The sequence below is a fragment of the Paroedura picta genome, chromosome 1 (assembly GCF_049243985.1).
Source record: "Paroedura picta isolate Pp20150507F chromosome 1, Ppicta_v3.0, whole genome shotgun sequence".
Taxonomy (NCBI): Eukaryota; Metazoa; Chordata; class Lepidosauria; order Squamata; family Gekkonidae; genus Paroedura; species Paroedura picta.
Genome location: NC_135369.1, coordinates 66,967,708 through 66,991,635, shown reverse-complemented (window position 1 = coordinate 66,991,635; position 23,928 = coordinate 66,967,708). Strand labels below are relative to the sequence as shown.

Genomic DNA, 23,928 nt, shown 5'->3' with positions numbered 1-23,928 from the left:
CCTCCCCTGTCCGGGCCGCGACAGCCTCCTCCTCCTCCTCCCCCCACGCCCTTCTCCTTTACCTGCGGTGGGGCCGAGAGAAAGGCCGAGCCCTTCGCGGCGGTGCACGCTTCCCGGAACTAGGCTAAGAGGGAAGCAGTTTCCGGGGGGGTCGGTTTGAAGGCCGGACGTCTAAGATGGCGGCGGCAGAGGAGGAGAAGGAGGCTGTGCTGGGCGAAGGCTTCAAGAAGCCGCCTCTCCCGCCTCTGCTCCCAGCTCGGGAAGAGGAGGCGGCGGCTGAGGCGGCCCCTCGTCCCCTGCGCGGCCCTGCCCGGGCCCCCTGTCCGCCCGCGCCGCCCCTTCGGTACGAGGAGCCCCCCTGGGGAGGCTGCCCTGCAGAGGAAGACGCGGCGCTCTACAGCCTGGAGACGGTGAAGGGCGGCGCGGTGCTGGGCAGCGTGGGTCTGGGGGGCCGGAGTTGGCTGTCGGTGGGGCGCGCGCCCACCTGCGGCCTCTCCCTGGCGCACCCGTCGGTGTCGCGGCACCATGCCGTGCTCCAGCGCCGCCCGCCGCCTCCGGACGGGGAGGACGCAGAGGGCCCCGAGCCCGGCCTCTACGCCTACGACTTGGACAGCGCGCACGGCACCTTCATCAACAAAGCCCGCATCCCGCCCCGCACCTACTGCCGCGTCCGGGTGGGCCACGTCCTGCGCTTCGGAGGGAGCAGCCGCCTCTTCGTGTTGCAGGTCGGGGGCTGTGGGGGCAGCCGGCTACGAAGCATGGGCTGTTGGGCTTTTAACGCTGTGCCGCTGTGCGTGTGTGGACGGGCTATGGCAGAGACGGCATGTGAGGCTTTCAGGACGCTTAAGCAGGCTCGCTTTGACTGTGGAACGTCTAGAAAGATTGCATGGTGCGATAAATACATAGAAATATATTGGAGTTTGCATAGTACTTTATTGTGTAATGATCCAGCACCCGGTTCAGTTCGAGGTACTGGCCATCACCTACACAACCCCTAATGGCATTGGTTTGGGCTGAACCTGCGTTGAGCAGGGGGTTGGACTAGATGGCCTGTATGACCCCTTCAACTCTATGATTCTCTGATTCTGGTTACACATACATATAGGACCACCTCTGCTGCTGTGCTTTGCTATGACAGCAAAACGTCATGAACGTGCTGCCCAGCAAGTAAGATAGGCAGCAGCCTGTACACGTGCATTCTTTATGTTGGCTCCAGGCTCTTAGAACAACTTACTGAGAAAGTCAGGGAGGTTTCTGGATCTCTTTCATTCTGCAAAATGTGCAAAGGAAGTATATAATGCAAGCTTTCTCAACAGGGGATTTGTGATACCAGTGCCACTGAAGAGAAGGCTGTGCCGGGAGTGTGGTCAATAAATCTAATAAATAAATAAATACTGAAAAATCTGTTTGCTTGCTGTGATTATCCGGCAGCTTTCCTGTTTATATTTTTAAAAAAACACATAGCAGTAGATACGGGCTTAATTTTTCAGTTTAGCAGCAAAACATTGTATTGTACTGCAACAAATTGAAAGTGAAGGAAGTAGAATTAACTTATATTCAAGATCTGGTTTGTGTCTACAGTTTTAAGAAACTTGAATTATAATACATTTAATTTATGGAACCAGTGGGTTTTATGAGTAGATATTCTTTCCCAGACATATCGTTTTTGTAATTTACGTTGCAGGGCCCAGAGGAGGATCAGGAACCTGAATCAGAATTAACCGTAACCCAGTTAAAAGAACTGCGCAAGCAGCAGCAGGCAACATTAGAGAAAACAATGCTGGGTGAAGATTCTGATGAAGAAGATAAAAAAGAGAAGGATGAACAGAGAAGTGAAAATAGTTGGAATAATGATTTGAGTTGCTCCTGGGGAATGGGTAAGAAAGAATATATTGCAGAGTGCTTGGAGAAACTGTTGAACTCTTCAGGCTTTTCTGCAGGTTGAACTATATTATAGCCTTCACTACTGAAACCTTTGAGGTATACGTTCACACAGCTTGTTCTGCATTGATAGCTTTAATTACAATGGAATGTGAAGTGAATTCTGTGTTTGTAAGAGCTGATGTCATTAAGAGTTTGTAGCTGACTGCTTCCCACTTCAGTTCTTATTCCTTATTTTACCTAAACATATCTTCCAGGTGAAGATGCAGAGGAAGAGGAGAGTGAAGAAAACCCAATTGCAATTGAGTTTCAGGAAGAACATGAAGCCTTTTATTTGAAAGATCCTAAAAAGGCATTACAAGGTTTTTTTGATAGAGAAGGTATGTGTGATATCTGTCAGCTGCACACATATTGTGTTTAATAACTTCAGTATGCAAGTCCTGAATTGCATAAAGATGCTTGGTTACAGAGTGTGATGTTTTATATTTAAAACTTTATAGATTGCGTCTGCATAGGAACTGTCTGTCTAAATTATTTCAGGATAACATCCTAAACTGTTTAAGATATCTGTGTTGAGAGTTGATTTCAAGGACTTGCTAAGAATTGATTATTATTTAATAATTTTATAGTTATTTGTTTAGGGATGACTTCAGTTGATAATGATTTATATTGAATCCCTACTGTCTTTCATTTGAGAAAATTTTAATTGGGAAGTCTATGGCTTAGTAAATTTAATTGAGGCTGCCCATTTTACTGGAGAAACATATAGGACGGTATTTATGCAACTGCAAGACTAAAATGGCTTCATCTTATATTTGCATACAAATTAAAATTATAGTCATTATTATTTTATTGTATAACATTTTAAAGGGGGTTGTTTTATATTCATGGTTGTTTTCCTTTCAGAGAAATATAATAATGTGTAAGTTCCAATCATACATGACTATAATAAATTCACAGAGTGAATCTTTCTTCCTTCCTCCTTCAGCTTTTTGCATCTCCCAAAGAACTGCCTTAAGAAGTGGCTTTTGGAGGCTGCAGGGGAAGAGGGAAAAATACAGTCCATGAATTTGTTGCTTTCATGCTTCATTGGATTCAGCCTGATGGTGCAAGTATGCTAACATTATTTCCCCATCCCATTTTCTCTCTAGGTGAAGAACTAGATTATGAATTTGATGCCCATGGAACTGGTACCTGGCTTTGTAGGGTGAAGTATGTCTCTGTGTATAATATGATATTGAGTCAATGTTATGCAGTAGTAAGTCTTCCTGTCAGCCAATGATGCTGGTAAAGGTGGCATGAGATTGTGATTAGAACTCTTACATTTCAGTTGCAGTTTATTGGAACACAGCTTCTATTGTCAAAATTGGAGGTGGTTCTGGAATTATGTGCCCCAATTGCTCATACAAAAATAATTAATAAAAATGAAGATGAAATAAATGTCTTCAAAATGTGCAGTACTTGAGACAAAAAATCTTTATTAAATACTGTAATTTGTTTGTTACAACAGATTACAAAAAAAGAAAAAAAACCAATTCCAGAAACCTCTTTTGTGGCAGTTTTTTTTAATTATAGATTTGATCCTGTGAACTGTCAGCAAAAGGCATTCACAAAACACACCTTGCCCACTAGCATGGTGCGAGGGTAAGAGTGTCAGGATAAGATTTATTTTGTTTACTTCATTAATGTCCCACCTTTCTCCCAGTTGGGGACCCAAAGTGACACTCTACATTGTCTTCTACTGCATTTTATCCATCCAACAACAGCCCTGTGAAGTAGGTTAATCCCAGAGTGTGGGACTGATCCAGGGTTACCCAGCAAGTGTCCATGGCAAAGTGGAGATTTGAACTTGGCTCTTCCAGATCTTAGTCGACACTCTAACCACCACACCACACTGGCTCTCTGGGTTACCCAGGATGGCATTTCTAATGCATCATGGAAGCTTAATAGGTCACTTTGGGCCAGTCACAATTCTCAGCCATCCTAATCTATATTGTAGGGTAGTTGTGAGGATAAAATGGGGGAGGAGACAATTTTAGCCACATTATATCCCCATTGGGGTAAAAGTGGAATATAGACATGAAAATAAATAAACTTGCTCCTGCATTGTGTGTGGACATACATTTGTTTGTTTAGATAAATATGTGCACGCTGTTGTGAAAAGATAATTCTTGGAAACAAAATTAGAGGAGGGATGCAGTAGGAAGGGAAATAGGAAATTGTCTGAAATTGGTTACAGCTCTTGAAGAAGCTTGACCAGTTGTTCAGCTCACAGAACAGCTCATGCTAGAGGGAAGATATTTCCTGGTTGCCTGTTTCCATTGGAGGGAGCTCCCAAGCCACATTCTCTGCTCCCAAAGACTCCCCAGCATTCAAAGGGAGCTTTGCAGTGCATACAGGAGACTGCAGGGGTGAGGAAGAAAGAACAGATCTGTTCTGTATTCAGTTTCTGTATTCAGTCACCATCCCAGACAAAGTGTAAATCATCATACCTGCTGATAGCTTAATTATACACAAGAACCGAAAACAGTTTTGCAAAAATGGAAATTTTGCACATTATGTTTTGATTTGGGGAGCTCTTTGTTTTTCAGACTACTATAATTAATATCCCCCTTCAAGGATCGCTGCCTTGTTGTGGCAAGGGGGCTTGCGTAGTTCAGTGAAGCTATGAGCTATACCGTGCAGGGCCACCCAAGACGGACAGGTCATAGCTGAGAGCTCTGACAAAAGGTGATCCACTGGAGAAGGAAATGGCAAACCACTCCAGTATCTTTGCCATGAAAACTCTATGGACAGTTCCAATAGGCATAACGATATGACGCCGGAAGATGAGCACCTCAGGTCGGAAGGTGTCCAATATGCTACTGGGAATGAGCAGACGGCTAGTACGAGTAGCGCCAGAATGAATGAAGCGACTGGGCCAAAGCCGAAAGGACGCTCAGTTGTGGAAGTAACTGGTGGCGAAAAGACAGTCCGATGCTGTAAAGATTTTTATTCCATAGGAACCTGGAACGTCAGATCCATGAATCAAGGTAAGCTGGACGTGGTCAAACAAGAAATGACAAGACTGAACATCGACATTTTAGGAATCAGTGAACTAAAATGGACAGGAATGGGTGAATTTAATTCAGATGACCATCAGGTATACTACTGTGGACAAGAATCTCGCAGAAGAAATGGAGTAGCCTTCATAATCAATAAGAGAGTAGGAAAAGCAGTCTTGGGATACAATCCCCAAAATGACAGAACGATCTCAGTTCGAATCCAAGGCAAACCATTCAACATCACAGTGATCCAGGTCTATGCCCCAACCACTGCTGCTGAAGAGGATGAAGTTGATCAGTTCTATGAAGCCCTACAACACCTTCTAGAAGCAACGCCAAAAAATGATGTGCTTATCATCATGGGGGATTGGAATGCTAAAGTAGGAAGCCAAAAGATAACCGGGATAACAGGCAGGTTTGGCCTTGGAGTACAAAATGAAGCAGGGCACAGGCTGGTAGAATTTTGTCAAGAGAATACAATGGTCATAGCAAACACTCTTTTCCAACAACCCAAGAGACGACTCTACACATGGACATCACCAGATGGTCAACACAGAAATCAGATTGACTATGTGCTCTGCAGCCAAAGATGGAAAAGTTCTATCCAGTCAATAAAAACAAGACCAGGAGCTGATTGTGGTTCAGATCATGAGCTTCTTGTTGCAAAATTTAGGCTTAAATTGAAGAAAGTAGGGAAAAGCACTAGGCCACTCAGGTATGAACTAAATCATATCCCCGACGAATACACAGTAGAGGTGACAAATAGATTTAAGGAATTAGATCTGAAAGACAGAGTGCCTGAAGAACTATGGACGGAGGTTCGCAACATTGTACAAGAGGTAGCAACTAAAACCATCCCAAAGAAAAAGAAATGCAAGAAATCAAAATGGCTGTCTGAGGAAGCTTTACAAATAGCTAAGGAGAGAAGGGAAGTGAAAGGCAAGGGAGAAAGAGAAAGATACACCCAACTGAATGCAGAATTCCAGAGAAAAGCTAGAAGAGATAAGAATGCCTTCTTAAATGAACAGTGCAAACAAATAGAAGAAAACAATAGAATGGGGAGGACCAGAGATCTGTTCAAGAAAATTGGAGATATGAAGAGAACGTTTCATGCAAAGTTGGGTATGATAAGGGGCCAAAATGGTAGGGACCTCACAGAAGCAGAAGAGATTAAACAAAGGTGGCAAAATTATACAGAACAACTATACAAGAGTGAGCTTAACATCCCTGATGACCACAGTGGGGTAGTTACTGACCTGGAGCCAGACATCCTGGAATGTGAAGTCAAATGGGCCTTAGGAAGTCTGAGCAACAATAAAGCTAGTGGTGGTGACAGCATTCCAGTTGAACTATTCAAAATCTTAAAGGACGATGCAGTAAAAGTGCTACACTCAATATGCCAGCAAATTTGGAAAACTCAATAATGGCCACAGGATTGGAAAAGGTCAGTTTACATTCCAATCCCAAAGAAGGGCAATGCCAAAGAATGTTCAAACTACCGCACCATTGCTCTAATTTTTCATGCTAGCAAAGTTATGCTCAAAATCCTACAAGCTAGACTCCAGCAATATGTGGACCGAGAACTTCCAGAAGTACAGGCAGGATTTCAAAGAGGCAGAGGAACTAGAGATCAAATTGCCAACATACGCTGGATCATGGAGAAAGCTAGGGAGTACCAGAAGAACGTCTACTTCTGCTTCATTGACTATGCTAAAGCCTTTGATTGTGTGGAGCACAACAAATTGTGGCAAGTTCTTAAAGAGATGGGAATACCAGAGCATCTTATTTGTCTCTTGAGAAATTTATATGTAGGTCAAGAAGCAACAGTGAGAACTGAACATGGAATCACTGACTGGTTCAAAATTGAGAAAGGAGTTCGGCAAGGCTGTATACTGTCGCCTTGCCTATTTAACTTGTATGCAGAGCACATCATGAGAAATGCGGGATTAGAGGAGTCACAAATTGGGATCAAGATTGCAGGGAGAAATATCAACAACCTCAGATATGCAGATGATATCACTCTAATGGCAGAAAGTGAAGAGGAACTAAAGAGCCTGTTGATGCGGGTGAAGGAGGAGAGTGCAAAAGTTGGCTTGAAACTCAACATCAAGAAAACAAAGATCATGGCATCCGGCCCTCTCAATTCCTGGCAAATAGATGGGGAAGAAATGGAGATAGTGACAGATTTTATTTTCCTGGGCTCCAAGATCAGTGCAGATGGGGACTGCAGCAAAGAAATTAAAAGACGCTTGCTCCTGGGGAGGAAAGCTATGGCAAATCTAGACAGCATCCTAAAAAGCAGAGACATCACCCTACCAACAAAAGTGCGTTTAGTCAAGGCTATGGTCTTCCCAGTTGCAATGTATGGCTGCGAGAGTTGGACCATAAGGAAGGCCGAGCGTCAAAGAATTGAGGCTTTTGAACTCTGGTGCTGGAGAAGACTCTTGCGAGTCCCTTGGACTGCAAGGCGAACAAACCGGTCAGTCCTAGAGGAGATCAACCCTGACTGCTCTTTAGAAGGCCAGATCCTGAAGATGAAACTCAAATACTTTGGCCACCTCATGAGAAGGAAGGACTCCCTGGAGAAGAGCCTAATGCTGGGAGCGATCGAGGGCAAAAGAAGAAGGGGACGACAGAGAATGAGGTGGCTGGATGGAGTCACTGAAGCAGTAGGTGCAAACTTAAATGGACTCTGGGGAATGGTAGAGGACAGGAAGGCCTGGAGGATCATTGTCCATGGGGTCATGATGGGTCGGACACGACTTCGCACATAACAACAACAACAACATAATTAATATAGAGATTAATGATCTCCTGCACATAAGGTGACAATATTACGGCTGCACTAATTATAGGCAATGCTTCTTCTAATGTTTTTTCTCTTTTGACGCAGCTCTCTGAAAGTGAGAGGTGCTTCTTATGCTGCTGAAAATTATTTCAAAACTAAATCTTGTTTTGACATACTCCTATATATAATACCCACTTTGCCGATGTTACAGAAACAAATGCCAAGGTGCTTTGTATCCAGTGTGTTTGAGACAATTTGGAAGAATAATTCTCAGTAGTATGCATTTATGCAAGCTAAGCACATATTTCAGGCTACTATTGACTTTGCTTTCTATTGTAACCTTCCAAATTGAACAGGCTGCCCATAGATGATGTTTCAGGGAAGCAACTTGTGGCAGAAGCTATTCATTCTGGGAAGAAAAAAGAAGCAATGATCCAGTGTGCTCTGGAAGCTTGCAGGATCCTGGATGCTAGGGGTGTGCTGCGGCAAGAGGCTGGTAGGCTTAACTGGACAAATGCTTTACTTCCCCAAGATCTGTAAGAAGTGGTCTTATCACCAGGAATCTTAACCTGCAGCACTGCAGGATAAATCTAAGTCTTCCAAGAAGCTTATAGTAGCACTCATGGGGAGGCTATCATGTTTTATTCTGTCAACACCCACTGTGGTAATGTCATAGCGTTACGCCAAATGCGTGTCTGTAAGGACACGTGTCTAAATTTAGTTGTGGGGAACCAGCTAGTAGAGCCAGCAAGAGGCAGCATGGCATAATGTGGGACCTTGAATTGTACAGTTTTCTGGGTAATTATGTCACTGAGAACCAAGGCAGACAATGATCTAAAGATGGAAGGACTTTATTAACACACACTAATTAGACAAAAAACAACACATGCGCACTCTAGCATAGAAATGTACATTCCTAGCCACTAGCACACAAGGAAAAGGCTTATAGGGGAGGAATCTATACTAAGGGTTGATTGGAAGTGATATCTACCTGTCTTCTGGGTGGAGCAGAGTTCTGGAGGTCCAGGGAAGCAATTTGGGGCGACGGACAAGGGACCAAGATGAACGTTGGACAGAGCTTCTGTAGCCTGGAAACTGACTGCACTTTGTGGCTGTGGGAGCCCAATATTTAAAGGAAATTTGTGACCTGAGGTGATAGGGGGCTGATCCTACCTTGTCCAGGGCTTGGACAAAGAGTAACGATTGTGGCCCAACAAAGAAAAGGGTTGCTGAGAGAAAGAAACTAGCTGCTGGGGAATATGAAGAAATATTTCCTATCTAGAAGGGCTGATGACCCATTTCTGGCAACTCCTGGATGATTGATTGTGCCTGGGGATAGTGGTGAGGGAAAAGACACAGACCAAATCTTGGAGTAGATTTGGTGTTGAAAGAGAGTGGCCAGTTTCCTTTACAAGACAATGTGCTTGGCTGGCTGGAGGGGAGTTTTGGGTGGGATGCCTTTGTCTCTCTGAACTTGCCAGGTGTGCTGACAAACTCCTCTTTTGTTTGCAAGCAAGTTGAGAAGCCTAGCTCCAAATCCTGCTTGAGAGCAAGAAGTGGGTTTTAGTTGCTCTCCCATTTTGCTTTGCAAGGCTTGCCCTGGCTTTTCTCTCTCTGGTGCCAGGGTCTGCGCAGGAGTGTCAGGAAGGGTTGACACAGGTGCGCCAGCCTGCAATGGAGTGGTGACAGCCCACATAACAATAGTTGATCTTCCAGTATATGTTCAGCTCTTTTAGCAGTAGTGATAAGACAGGTTAGACAGTCAGCATGACTAAATCAGGAGTGCAGAGAGAGTCTAAGAATAAATATATAAGAATACATTTATTATTGTTGTTTCTTCAAGGTATTGTTCAGCCTTTCACTGCCATACCTTTTTGTCATCTGATTTTATCATCTGATTCTCCATAGTGTCACGGAAAAGAAAAGCAAAAAATTGGGAAGAGGAAGACTTCTATGATAGCGATGATGACACATTCCTTGATCGGACAGGAGTTATTGAGCAAAAAAGGCTAAACAGAATGAAGAAGGCTGGAAAGATAGATGAGAAGCCAGAAACATATGATTCATTGGTAAGAACAACTTCAGCCATCCCAAGTTGAAAAGATTTGGAATTAGCATCAGCTTCAAATCAGGGTATCTGAAGGACCAGCTGCTTCCTTATGAACCCACCTGACTTGGCCATCATCTGAAGTTTTGATCTGGGGTTCAGTGGGTAGTAGCCAAAGGGACAGCCTTCTCTTCAGTGGCACCTTATTTTGTCACAGGACTTCTTAAATTCCTAATTCTTTTATATTCTGAAGGTGTTTAGGAATTGTTTCTGTTTTTAATGTAGTTTTTCTTGTATGGTGATGGCTTCAGCTTTAGATGTCTTTTTATTTGTACAGTCAAAAGTGGCATATGTCTTTCTTACATTCTAAGCAAGCACGTTTCCTTTCCACTATGTGTTGCCTGTTCAGTGACACATTTATGAGGGGTTGCTGTTTTTAGTTTATTGTACCACAAACAAAACCTTGTCATTCTACAAAGAATAACAAATGTAGAATGAGCAAATACGCCTTCTTCATGAATTTGACAAGTGATTTTCTTAAATGACAGAATAAAAGGGGGAAAGTTGTGTAGAGTCGGAAGGCCAAGAAAATTCAAATATCAGTAAGAGTATCACATGTTCTTCATTTCTCTGGTAAAAATTGGGAGCAAAAATATTGCTTTTAAAAAACCATAATAAATATGTGTATTCTTCCAACTTTCTGACTTTTTTTGTAGGTTGCAAAGTTAAGCGCAACTGAGAGAGAGCTCTCTGAGATAGCAGACAAACTGAAATCTTCAAGGACAGGTAAGGCCTGTTTTTATTTTAAAGCTTGAGGAGGATAACAAGGGAAGGAGCAGAAACTGAAATTCAGAAAGTTGGAAACACAGCATTCATGCATTTTCTTTCCCGTGAAGCCCCTTGCACCCCGTACAAGATGCTCCTGGCAGTTTGGGGGAGCCTCTGTTTTTATGTGGGATGCACACAGCTATAGGGAGGGGAATTTGCAGGGATTTCCCTCCCCATATCTCATCAGAAGTACCTTGTGCTGTCTAATGTATCTACATGTCTTATAGATACTTAGAGATGAGACCAGACTTGGAAGCTACACTGAATATTTTGATCTCACAGAGTGCTCATGCATTACAATTGAATTTATATTCCAGTTTTTTCAGACAGACTGACTGTCTCAAAGCAACTTACAATTAAAAACATCACAGAAGGTGTAAGCATGCAATAGGAACAGAGTTGTATTCGCTGCTTGCTCTTCAATCTTATTTGGGGGGGGGGGTCGTTTCCCCACTGTCTGACATTTTGAGTTGTTATTGCCTTCTGGATATTCTGAATTCATACCAAAAAGCACATTTTCCAGTCTTTTTACAAAATTCCAGGGGGGAGGAGGAGAGTTCCAACATCTGTTTGGGTTTGGATAGTGGGGCAAGCTACTGCAGTGCTAGTCCTCTCATCCCCTATTTGAAGTTTCTATTGCCTTCAAATAGCTGAACCAATAAAAAAGAAATTGGGGCAGCATAAATGACCTTCCTCAGGTCACACCCATTACATGAGTTGCCCAGCATTTCCATTTAAAGAAGCAGTTGATCGTTGATGTAAAAAGACTCTTCCCTGAGACTCTTAAGAGCTGCTGCTAGTCAGAACAGGCAAGACTGACCTTGGTAGACCAGTGGTCTGCCTCTGTCTGGCAGCTTTAAATGTTCAGTTAATGGATGCTGAACTTCCTAAAAATATTTCACTTAGAGCGAGGATATGCAGTTTATTGATGCTGATAGTGCAAAGTTAATTCTTCAGAATGCCCTGCTGTATCACATGATGGCTGGCTTATTGTGGCTTTTGAATGCTTGATGAACTTTTATTGTTTGTGTGCGTTTCAGGACTCTATTGCTTTAAAATTTTCTTAGGTAGACATTCCTGTAGGTGCCATTTTCCGTGATATTTTGATATTTTTTCTTATTGGATGCTCATCATGGTGTCAGAATATGTTTTTTGAGGTTAATAAAGCAAAATACAGTAGCATATTAGTTATTGAGAAAGTCATTTTTCCTGTACCGTCCATTTTGCATGATAGATCTTTTTTTCATATTCTTATAGGATGCTAATATTAATGTCAAGCTGTATGTTTTACAAACAGTAAAACCAATCATACTGTTCCTTTTGTTGTAAAAAAATATTGTTTTTAAGGTTTGTAATATTGGGGGAGGATGATAGATCCAGAGCAACTGTTAATTTTTAAAATGTTTCTTTTATTAGCAATATTGGGCCAAAACTATTAAATATTACAGTGCTTATTAATTTGATATTAATGCTTATTGGTTAAACTCTGATTGTTAAACAAAAGTTACAGCCCTAATAGGAAAAGTAATTTGCCATGCAGCATTTTTACAGTTCTTTTGATACTTGCAAAAAAGAGAGCACGATGGTCCAGCCCTCTCGTGCTTGCACACATTAGACTTGCAAGTTTTACAGCAGCATAATGTTAGTAGTTATTCCAGTGTAGCTCTGAGACACTTCGCTGGTATCAAACGCCTGTCTTACAGAGTTCAGCATTGAACCATCCGAAAACAAAAATACAAGTGACTCTTTGATGACTAGAAATTCCCATTAAATATGTTCCCTGAGAGAGTTAAAGGGAATTGGTCATCAGTGTATACAAGAAATCTCAGCTTTTATGGATCCAGCTCTATTTCTATGTTCTGCATCATTGCATAAAGAAGACAGGGAGGCAGGGGAGACTTAAAAAATATACATTGGATACTTCTTAGCTAGATTTCCAGCTGCTTGTAAGAGAATATTGTGGATCTGTTTTTTAGGTATTCTGGTTTAGGGACCTTATCCTTCCTCAGGGACCGAAGGAACCTCATTTATTGCAACTGTTTCAGAAGGAAATGACATTGTTATTATATATTAATGTTACTGTTAGGGTGATATTCATGCTTGGTCAGTTCATCGTCCGTCTTGTTGCACAGCCCCACATTGGGACTGTGTGTGTGCAGGCCTGCCACGGAAATTTTCTAGCTTAAAAACTCCAAAGGGGTTCAGCTCCACAGCTGAACCACTCATGCACGGGTTTTCCTGCCGGCTGTGCCACCTGACCTGTAGGCAGAGCGCCCCCATCCCTCAGTTCCTTTTTTGCCCCTGTGAATTCCAATCATATATTCTAGTTGCTCCGTTATTGTTGATCTCGTCACCATAAAAGGACCACGAAGGCCTTATTCAAGAAATGTGGTCAGTGCACAGTTAAGATGCCGCATCTGACAATCACAATCAGTACCTTCTCTGCTTAGGAGAAGGGCACAACGTTGCAGCTTGCGCTATCTGCCAGCATTTCATACCAAAGGCTAGGGCCCAATAGGAATTTGTGGCTTAAAGCGGCATTATGGAAGGAACCTCTCTTGGGCTCAGCCCCATTGAAGCCAGCCATGGATCCAAAAGCCTCGGTTCCATCCGCTTCGGTGTTCAGACTGCCGTCAGATCTTTTGGCAGTCTCAAGCCCTGAATCCACTGCCATGACATTGAGGAGACTGGCTTCTATGGCATCTGAATCCTTGAGACCCCTTTGGAGTTTTTAAGCTTGAATATCTTCTCCGCAGCAGGCCTGTGTACATGCAGTCCCAATGTGTGTCTGCATACAAGACGTTGATGGACAACAGTTACAAGGAAGTAACGCTGTTTTTCTTCCTTCCCCCCTTTATGTTGTCTCCCAAAATGAGCCCCCCTCTGCTTTGGGATGAAAACTTGAGATAATTGATTAATAGCTTAAAAGAGTACTTGAGATAATGCAGACTTGCAGCTGTCAAGTATTAAAACGTAGAAATGTAGTCTCCTTAGGCTCAGGGAGCAATTTTTATCTTCTCTTAAATTGCCCTGTCATGTTCATGATACTGGCAGGTAAGAGATTACTGAGACACAAGTGCTAGTGATAAACTGTTGTTGTCACAACATCTGGCAGTCTTTTCACTCTTGTTGCATGTAAGCTTTTAGAATGGTTTTCAAGACCTGACTTTCTCTGAGTGCTTAACTTCACAGCTCTAAAGAATGGTAGTGAGTCAAGAAAGCTCAAGGAGTGGCAAGCTGAGTAACTGGTGAGGGGTTTGTTTTTTGTTTTGTTTTTTTGCCATATATCCCTAGAGATTAGGTAGATGTTGGAGCTGAGACAGTTTGAAGACAGTTTCTGAAATCCTTCGAAACAGGCTACTTAATGGAACAGTTGGATAAAGCCTTCCTCTTTTTTGTAGTTGTGTCTTTTTAAATAATTTGTTTGACAGTCATTCTGTATGGGCCAATTTGACATTAGCCGTATGTGCCAGAGAAGCAAATTACTTTCATATCACAGAACTGAGCAATATTAACAGGCATTGTTTGCTGACTCCCACCAATGACAGACTAAGCCAAGTATAGCAATATGATTGCTACTATATAGAAAATATACACAGTTCTGTGAACAAAGCTCTTTCAGGTTGATTTCTATAAAACAGAATGATTGTCCCAATTGTGTTTATTGGGAGAAATGTATGGTCCATGTAAACTTCAAGATACCCCTCTGATAACATACATATTGACATAATGCTGTTGCCTGTCTCATCATCTTTACCTCCTTCTTCTTGGGGCTTGTTAGCTGTCTCTCTCTGAATATGCATTAAAAAAAAAACAGGATCAGGTCCTTTTCTGCCCCCCCCCTCAGTTTAATTCTACATGTAACAAATTCTAAAGGAATCCAAGTAATATCCCCATTCTTTAACGGAAGAAAACATATGTTGCTGAAAAAATTGTGGGATGATTTATGTAAGGATCGTTTAAGGTACTGTGAAATTGAGACAAATGTTGACTTTTCTTTTTTTTTAAGAATTTTTGTATTGGGCATCCACTGTTTCTTGTTGGTTACTAAAATCTGAGGCGTTCATGTTTTTTAATATATATATATATGTTATTTCCTGCAGTGCAATCCCAGTCAGCAGCTCAGGATTCTTTGGATGAATTTATGACTGAAATAAAATCAGGATGTGCCTTAGATAGTGTGGCACGTAGAAAGCTTCACTTGCGGACCTTTGAACTGAGGAAAGAACAACAGCGTTTGAAAGGGTTAATTAAGATTGTCACTCCTGCATCACTGCCTGAGCTGAAATCCCAGTGAGTCTTCATTGTACAGCACAATAATCAGGGTGTCTATGTATTCTTTTCTTTAACTGTAGCCGTGTTTGTTATTTTGAGTACTGAAAGAACATGGTCTAGAGCACTGAGGTGACAACATATATGTGGCATAATCTTTTGATATTAGAATGTTGCTACTTCTGAAGAATGGGTTTGAAATCCTATTTAAAGGAAAACCCTGGATAACTATGTATAACTAGTAAGCAAGCCTGCTGCAGCCAAATGCAGCAGGCGCTAGGCACTCACAGTCGCTGAGTCTGCGGGCTTATTTTGGCGGCGGCGGCGGCGGGCTTCTTTTGGCCGCGTCAGGCCGGGAGCAACTGTGAGCGGCTCGCAGTTGCTGGGGCTGGGAATCAGAGGGACCAATCGGCAGGCGCTTCACGCCTGCCGATTGGTCCCTCCGATTGTCTGTCGTGAGGAAGGGTCCAATCCGGACCCTTCCTCATCACGGACTAATCCCACCTCCACACCCCTTAACGAATTATTTAGTCCGTGGCGCCCTTGGCGCCACGGGCGGTTTAAAGATGGGTAGTGGATTACCTAGCCAGGGAGACAGCTCAGTGTTGTGGTTAACAGTGGCGGCCTCTAATCTGGAGAGCTGAGTTTGATTCCCCATTCCTCCTCCACATGTAGCCAGCTCAGGGACCTTGGGCCTGTCCCAGTTCTCTCAGAGCACTCTCAGCCTCTCTGGCCTCACATGTTATCTGTTGTGGAGAGAGGAAGGGAAAGCAATTATAAACCACTTTGAGACTCCTTTGGGTAGTGAAAAATGGGCTATAAAAACCAACTTATCTTCTTAAGATGAAAGGGGAAGAGATCCATGCTTGTGGGGAGGGAGTGAATAGCTGTGACTCCAAATCATTTGCACCAGCCTCATGAAAGTATGTCTTTCCCAGGACCATACCATGAGGTTCAGTATTGAGCAAGAATTTGGGTTTCTCAGTGGGGGATCCAGTCTTGAACTACTGTTGGCTCTCAAGGCATGCCACTGAAGCTTTTTGTGTCCTTTTCTTTCATTTTCCTCCTCTTCTGTAGAGCTGGGAGTCAAGATTCGGGAACTGAAAACAAGCCTAGAAAACTAACTTTGCCCCTGTTTGGTGCAATGAAAGGGGGGAGCAAATTCAGACTGAAAACTGGGACTGTTGGGGTAAGTTGAAAGGTGAATAGGTAGTAGAACCAATTCCTGTATGGCAGAACCACTCCTGGAATACTTGACCATATTTAGATAAGTTTTCTCTGTTAACATAATTCCTGTCAAATGTAAAAGTGTATTTACTCAAGGCGCAGTCCAGTCTTTGGCTAGATAAGTAATTTTTTCTCTTGTACATAGAGCCTTTTTATGTTGTTGATTATTGTATTAATCCAAAAAGCATTTATCATTGTCCCATTGCTGATTTGCCACATTGTGTAGAATATTCTATTCCTTATTTATGTATGGCAGCTCCTAGTAAAGATTGATGTGTATTGCTATTGTTGTTTGCCTTCTAGAAGCCCCCTGTGAAGCGTCCAGATATTCCTGTAAACCTATTAAATATGAAAGATGAATCAGAAGAGGAGGAGGAGGAGGTAGAAGAAGAGATGGAAGCAGATATTAAGACAGTAAAACCAGGCACACAAAAAGCAGAGATGAAGACTGTACCAGAGATGATATCTGGATCATATTCACGCAGCAACAAAGATACGGAGTTAATTTCTGAGGGTGAATTAGTCTTATATTTTCTATTTTCCTGCATTTTAAATGAAACTCAGTGGGCTAATAAGCTTTCATTTACTTGTTTTACTAGTTATAACACCACTTTATGAAACAGCACCTTCAAGTTGCTTAACAGTACAAAATTAAATTGAACAGTGAGGATAAAAAACACCACTAGAGGTATGACTGAGATAATAAACACACTCAAAATGACAACTATCTTGTACTGGCATCTAAAGGCTAAGAGATCTTCCCTAGCTCCCTTATCTCAGCACTGCTGTTTAAAGATCCTGTTACATGCAAGCAGCAAACCCTTCTCAGACAGTAGGAGAACACTGAGCAGAGCTTGTTTTTACACTGTATTATTTGGGATTAGTGTTAGTAATTATTTTATGCCAGCCAGGATTTATATTTTAACAGCACTGCAAGTCTAGGACTTTGCTGGTTGTAGAAATGCATGCTATGTACAGAACATGTCATTCATTCTATTTTGGGTTTAATGGTTATAGGTCTGGGGCAAGTGAACTAGAAAACTGCTAAGAGCTATTCTTGAAAGAGAGGGGGATTCGTCCATATTTCTCTCCTTTACTCTTAAGAACCATCTGTTTCTTCTTTTGGTGGCTAATATCTAGCATAAATGTACTAAGCTTAACGTGTGAGAGATTGGTTATAGTGAACTGACTATCGGATGCTTTGGGGCTTACCCTGTATTGTTTCAGCATGCTGCACTGACATTAAAGACCCTTGCTGTTGTATTTTGCTTCCTCAAATAATTGTTGATTTATAGATTATGAAACACTGAGGGGGGAATAATATTGCATGCGAATGCTATTCGTTCATTTGAACTTTTACCATTTTTCCTACCGGAGTGTTAAGAAAATAATTCTTATTTCCAGCCTCCCCCTCCCACATATATTATTATTGGTTTATGTAAATAAAGTAAATAAAGTAATTGAGAGTAAAGCTTCCTAGAAAATACTTTTGTTGTGTTTAATCTAGCTCTCTGAGCACAGTTCTAGCATGCAGAAGAATAGTCAAAAAGCATGAAGGACTCATCACCTGTCCCTTTTTTGCTCTTGGCCTGCATGCTCCCTGCATTTTTTTAAGAAGCAGACAAGGATTAGAGATATACACAGCACTTATTCCTGATAGCCAGGCTCCTTCTGTCACTCAGTGATCCCTCCATGTGCCAGGGCTGTGTCCTCAGTTTACTAAGCCTGTGCTCACTGCTTGCTGATTCACATGAGTAAAGTTCTAGCTCTCCATATCTCTCATTATCTGTATGTAGCATTACAGTTGTACTGTGGGGGAAAGTTGCTATTAAGCCACTATTTTAAAAGCTGATTTCAAAGCCTTAGAATTTTTTTTACTTTTTACAAACACAGTACTTCACTTCCTTCACTTGATCAGAAATTGTGTAGACCTAATTATTAGTCCCATGCTCATTATGAGATCATATTAGCTAAACCTCTGGAGTCATGTCTTGCAGGTATTCAGCCTTTGTCTGTGTTTCTGAGTGAAGGTGAAACCATTCCTGAGAGGAACTCCCCAGGTGATGCATTGCAAAAGAAGTCACAAGGTAAGTTGTGTTCCAGGCAGCCTCATCCCAAGACAGTGGTGTAAGTCATCGGGGGGGGGGGATGAGAGAGCACTAAAGAAAAATAAGTAACTATATTGGAAGTTAAAATCCTTTTCTGCTCTTTGCACAAGTTAAGAAAATAAAATACGCTTCAGTCTTAACATCGTTCAAGTTTGGAACAATATTTTAAAATTATCGGCATATTTAGATTACTGGAGAAGAAAGCTTCTAAGTAAGGTTTTGATCAAATTCTGTTTAAATAATTTATCCTTTCCATTAAAGACAAGTGATTGTAAAAACAGGGGAATAGACGCAGTACATAATTTGATTATTTACTAGCTTCCTTGTAACTGGTGGAAACTTAACCTAGAAATTCTAGAAGGGAGCATAGTAGGTGCTCAGTTCAATATTGCCCAGTCTCTTTTTTTCTTCCTGAAAATATTTTATGACAGACAGTAGAGTGGCAGCTCTGTCTCTGATACACATTTCTGGCATCCATTCACCTTGGTAGGAGGCAGTGTGCTTCAGTTAATAGTTTCCTGGGCTGCATTATTTTTTCCAGGGAGTGTGTTTTACCTGCAATTCATTTTCTTCAAGAATTAAGAATTAGTAGTACAGGTTACTCACTGTTTCTTTAATTTCCCCCCCCTAGCATCTGGGAAGCCTGCGGAAAAGCCAAGGAATAAGAGAGCTAATGCTGCCAGTAGGGTATGTCTTTTGAACAACTGAAAAATCATAAAACAGTCAGAAATCCTCCTGCATTTTAGGCTATGGTATTCTGTGCATGTGACAGGGAAAAAGAGAGGGCCCAGAAATGCCAATCTCAACTCAATCATTTCTTTGTTGCATGAAGTTGATCCTGTGGAATCAATGCAGACATCACAATAATAAACCCCAGGCTGTCCTAACTGCAGTTGAGAATCCAAGTTAGGGCAAACCATGTTGGAGTGACTTGCCTGCTTTTGACTTCTCTGATAACTTCAGTCATTAGGTGTTCTCAAGCAAGTGCCCTAACTTAACCACCAGGTTGTACTAATCATAGTTTACAAACCCTTTGTAAGCTGTGAGTTTTATTTGCTGGCCAGTTGCAGGCTGTGAAACAAGACGGGTGTAGTGTGCTGCTCCTGCTGCAGAATGAGATATTTCCATTTATTTGAAAGACATTTGCTTTATATTTGTGAACTGTGTCTAAAAAGCATATAGAAACTTACAGAATTAGTTGCAAACCAAACATTGGCCTATTTTTAGGCTTTGCAACTGTTAAGAGTTCACTGATAATAAAGAATTGTTGTTCGACTATCCCATCTGTGAAGGATAGTGGGCTGTTGGCCACTATTGCAAGGCTGCAGTACTTCGGTGTCTGTAGCTTTCCTTTTTCCCAAAATGAAAGGAGCTGGATTTGGTGGATGCCTTGCCCTAATGTTCTTAACACCAAATGCTTCATTAAATAACCAACTCTGCTAATTTACAGCTAGAACAAGGGGAAGTTATCAGCGGAAGACTCTGAGATCCTTTACTGCATACAAAATTTAAAATATGAGCATTTACAAGAATGGCCGGAAACAAAACAGGGGGAGGGGGGAAGCTATTATTTTTCTTTTTATTCCTGCTCCAGGGGAGCTATTGTATCATAACGCAGTACAGTTTTAAAACAATCTGAGCTTATTCTCCTCAGAGATCTGTCCTAAGCCTTTTCCATTATTAAAGTCCCCTAAAGTCAAAATCCAGGATGGGTAATTTCTAATATGGGTTTATAGAAAAGTTCATCAGCTTTGGACATCTTGTAGATTATTACTATCTTTACTTTGAATTATGTAGATTTGAACTTGGCATTCTTTAGGCTCTTTTCCTGCCTTGACCTCTATTCTCTCATACCTGGGCTACAGCTTTTTTATTAGGAACTCAATATACCCTAAAAACAATGTTAACAGTCACTGAAAATTCACGTTCCTTCCTGTAGATTCAACATAAGATGTCTTCACAATATCCAGAAAATGACCCAGACTATTGTGTGTGGATGCCACCTGAGGGTAATGTGTAGACTTTTTTCTTTTTCAATAATTAACTGATAACTGATATTCTTGTGATTGTAAGATACTACATTATAATAGCAACAGCTAAATACAGTCAGTGATTAAAGTGACAACCTTACTTACCAAACATTTGTTTTGCTATTTCCTAAAAAGCTAGGACAGACTTTGATTTGAGGAACTTTTCCAGAGAGGGACTTTCAAAAAAGAGACCCGGTGCTAAAAGAACTGTTAGTGTATTGTATTGTATTTGTATTGTATTGTATTGTATTTATATACCGCCCTCCCCGAAGACTCAGGGCCATTTACATGAAACAACAAAATAGTACAGGTTACATCATTCACGTAACAGTAAGGTGGTAACAACAACAATAACAATAGTGGTCTCGCTTGTCACAAAGAGGCTTGTTAGATAGATTCTACTTAAGTACATCCCATACATCCAAATAGCACAGAATAGCATACCTGGTTCAAGTTATCACATTTTCCCCCCTTATAATAACCCTACGAAGAACCAGTATGGTTCCTTCAGCATTAACATTGTGTCCAGTCATATCCTCCAAGAAGCAGGCAGCTACATTCTAAAAAGATTTTTTTGAATTGTCTTCACACTGGATCATGTTGTATGTTTAAAGTTTCCGAAGCATAAAAACATAAAAGAGTCCTGCTGGATCAAGCTGGTGGTCCATCTTCTCCGGCATCCTCTGGAGCAGTGGTCCCCAACCTTTTTTAGGCTGGGGACCGGCAGGGCATCGGGCCGCGCCCGCAGGGACCGCGCCCGCGCGGGCCACGCCCACGCTTCGGGCCGCGCCCGCCGGCCGCGCCCGCGGATCGGGCCGCGCCCGGCCGCACCCGCGAGCCGCACCCGCGAGCCGCGCCCGCGGGCCGCGCCCGGCCGCGCCCGCCGGCCGCACCCGCGAGCCGCGCCCGCCGGCCGCACCCGCGAGCTGCGCCCGGCCGCGCCCGCAGATCGGGCCGCACCCGCGGGCCGCGCCGGCGCGGCCTGCACGGGCGCAGCCCGGCCCTCATTCCTTCTCCCCGCCCTCCCGCAGTAAGTAGCTTCCCGGGCCGCAACCTTGCGGCCGGGGAAGTTTTTTACTGCGGGGGGGGGGGGGCGGGAAGAGGGAGCCGCGGCCCGGCGCCATGGCCTTTGCGGCCCGGCGCCGGGCCGCGGCCCGCAGGTTGGGGACCACTGCTCTGGAGGTCCAAAAGACAAGGCATAGAAGCCAAGGTCTTTTCTGATGTTGCCTCATAGTACTGGAGTTTCAGAGGTTTACTGCCTCCAAATATGGGCATTCCATTTATTAACCATGGCTAGTACCCATTGATCTAACTCCCTTTTAAAGCCCTCTATGCTCCTTTTAAAGGCACCTTATCTTGTAACATGCCCAGGGTTGAATTTTGTGCAGAAAGCTTTGATTCCTTACTGTGAGCAAAAGTACAAAGTTACTTTTCCCCTGTTTTTTGAACAGGTCAAAGCGGTGACGGTAGAACTCATCTGAATGAAAAATATGGCTATTAGGCATCAAGCGGCAGCTTTGGGAAAGAAAGGATTTGAGCACAGCATTCAGTGCACAACTGTATTATGAAATAGCAAATGACAAGATCTTCATTATTTTTTAACTTTTTTGTGATTCCTTAAACTTGCCTACCTATTCTTCTTTCCTCCACTAAATGTATATATTTTGTGTTAAAAGTATATAAAACTTGTATTTCCTTTGTAAGTAGATGTGGAAGATATGTTTTGACATATGAGTGTACAGCTGGGTAGGATTTCTTAAGTAAAAACTTAAAAGCTGGATACCTATTTCAGTAGTGGCATTTTTCAAAGAGAAACTATGGGCTGTGGGTTTCATGAGAAATGACAAAGGGCCTGTCATGCAACGCTTGTGTCATTTGTCCTGTCCAACAAATTTACAAATATATCTGTGTTTGCTTGTGTGTTTGGGAGTTTGACATAACTGATTACAAGCATCATTCATTTGCTTTCTTCAGACACATTCATCCACTGCTCCTGATTCCTTCCAAAATATAACCGCAGGCAACGTGACTATGTGTCTTAAGGTCTAACAGGCTTTTCTGAAGCCATTTCATTGGACTCATGAACTGCAAACAGTAACCTCTAGATGGAACTAATCAACCCTGGCCATGCTATCCTCTTCATAAGGATTTATTGTACTATCCAGAACTTGTTACCTGTATACCTTTTGATAGTGGGAAACTGAAGCCAGTCCCTTTTGACTGTGTAAGGGAGAGCCTCTAACTCAGTAGTGGAACACACATTTTTGTATTAAGGTCCTAGCATCTCCGGTACCAGAATCCCTGAAAACAGGTCTCAGCAAGAGGTCTCCTGCTGGCAGTTGGAGTAGGCAGTGATGAACCGGGTTGCTCAGTGCTCAGACTGTCCAAAGCACTTTTATTTATTTCATGTCCTTCTATATTTTTCAGCTGCTTACAAGCAAAACCTACTGCGATTTTTACTTAGAGCCAAGAGCTAGATGTAAAATTCCAGGATTTAGCAGTAACTAGAAGATTGATGTAGATGTAGATGTATCGGGTACAAAAAGGAAATTGAAGCAGTCTCCTTCTGTTGTGTTTTTCCTATATCAATCTGTCTGGCTTGCATTGTATATTGATTCATAACTGCCCCCCTAATTATGAAGGGCAAATTTCAGATCAAGTAAAGGGAATAGCAATGGGAAGCATGATTAGCGTTCTGCATGTTCTCTACCCATTTATATTGATCACCATCAAATCAGCAAGCACTCGTAATAGGCAATCCATGTACTGTGACCTGTTATATTAAAGTGAAAACTGGACTGAGATGATTTATTAGAAGTTCTAAATGGGTTAATGTCCCTATACATCCAGCCTTAACTTGTTGCAGACACCTGCCTGGATGCTCATCTGTGCTGCCAGCTTTGTTAGGGAACTGGGAATAGTTTTTTAAAAAACAGTATTTTCATCCCTATTTCTAGCTCCATATCCATCCCCTAATCTTGACCTCTCCCTCTGCCTCTTTTCCTGTTTGGCATTTCCATGTACAGCCTATCCTTTGGAGTTGTAACTATAAGAAAGCTGACCTGTGTAAGGTGCAGGAATCTTGAGGCTCCCTGGTCAGCCTTAGTTTCTGTAGACTTGTCTCCCCAATTGTGATACTTCCTGCTTTACTCTCCTAGTTTCAAAGCAGTGATTCCCCATTCAGCCTTTTACTTGCCAGACCAAGGGCTTATAATTTCAGATTGCTGCTCAAACTGACTGGTAGCACTAGGAAGCCCACCTGGCCTCGACCAGGGCCAGGGCCTTCTCGGTCCTGGCCCCAATCTGGTGGAATGAGCTCCCGGAAGAGCTGAGGGCCCTGCGGGAATTACCAGCATTCCGCAGGGCATGTAAGACGGAGCTCTTCTGCCAGGCTTATAGCTGAGGCCGGGCGGTAAGAAGATCAGCCCCCCCCTCACAAACTGGCAGTAGAGAGTGTCACCCCCCCTCCTGTAGTTGAGTATGCGAAGACCAAATGAGTAAGATTAAGCCATCGTTGTTGCCACTATTGTAAATTTATTGGATCTTATTGTTATTTTATGGTTTTAGGGGACGGGGTTATGTAAGCCGCCTTGAGCCTTCGGGGGGAGGCGTGGTATAAATACAATAATAATAATAATAGAAAATCTGAGAGTTTTCTTGCCCAAAAGAAGTTGAGCTTCATCCGTGGCATGTTTCTGTATCT

At 42.5% G+C, this 23,928-nt stretch overlaps 2 protein-coding genes across 4 annotated transcripts in view; one reads left to right on the top strand and one right to left on the bottom strand.

Annotated features, from left to right (window-relative positions):
• The window catches only part of SUPT7L (SPT7 like, STAGA complex subunit gamma), a 52,888-nt gene that overhangs the window by 18,376 nt on the left and 10,584 nt on the right, over positions 1 to 23,928 (bottom strand). For 2 of the 3 annotated variants that reach the window (XM_077341699.1, XM_077341727.1), the window contains exon 1: positions 63 to 233. The exons of the other annotated variant lie outside the window; for it this stretch is intronic. The gene's annotated coding sequence lies outside the window, so the exon portion shown is untranslated. Of the gene's footprint in view, positions 1 to 62; positions 234 to 23,928 lie in introns of those variants that run through there. 3 annotated transcript variants of the gene reach the window in all.
• On the top strand, positions 137 to 22,005 carry SLC4A1AP (solute carrier family 4 member 1 adaptor protein). The gene is made up of 14 exons (XM_077341686.1): positions 137 to 725; positions 1,685 to 1,877; positions 2,139 to 2,261; positions 3,033 to 3,093; positions 8,070 to 8,209; positions 9,622 to 9,782; positions 10,477 to 10,546; positions 14,692 to 14,881; positions 15,938 to 16,049; positions 16,391 to 16,601; positions 18,085 to 18,174; positions 18,827 to 18,882; positions 20,135 to 20,204; positions 21,677 to 22,005. Exons 1-14 carry the CDS (start codon positions 177 to 179, stop codon positions 21,724 to 21,726), a joined length of 2,076 nt encoding a protein of 691 aa, XP_077197801.1. The 5' UTR covers positions 137 to 176; the 3' UTR covers positions 21,727 to 22,005.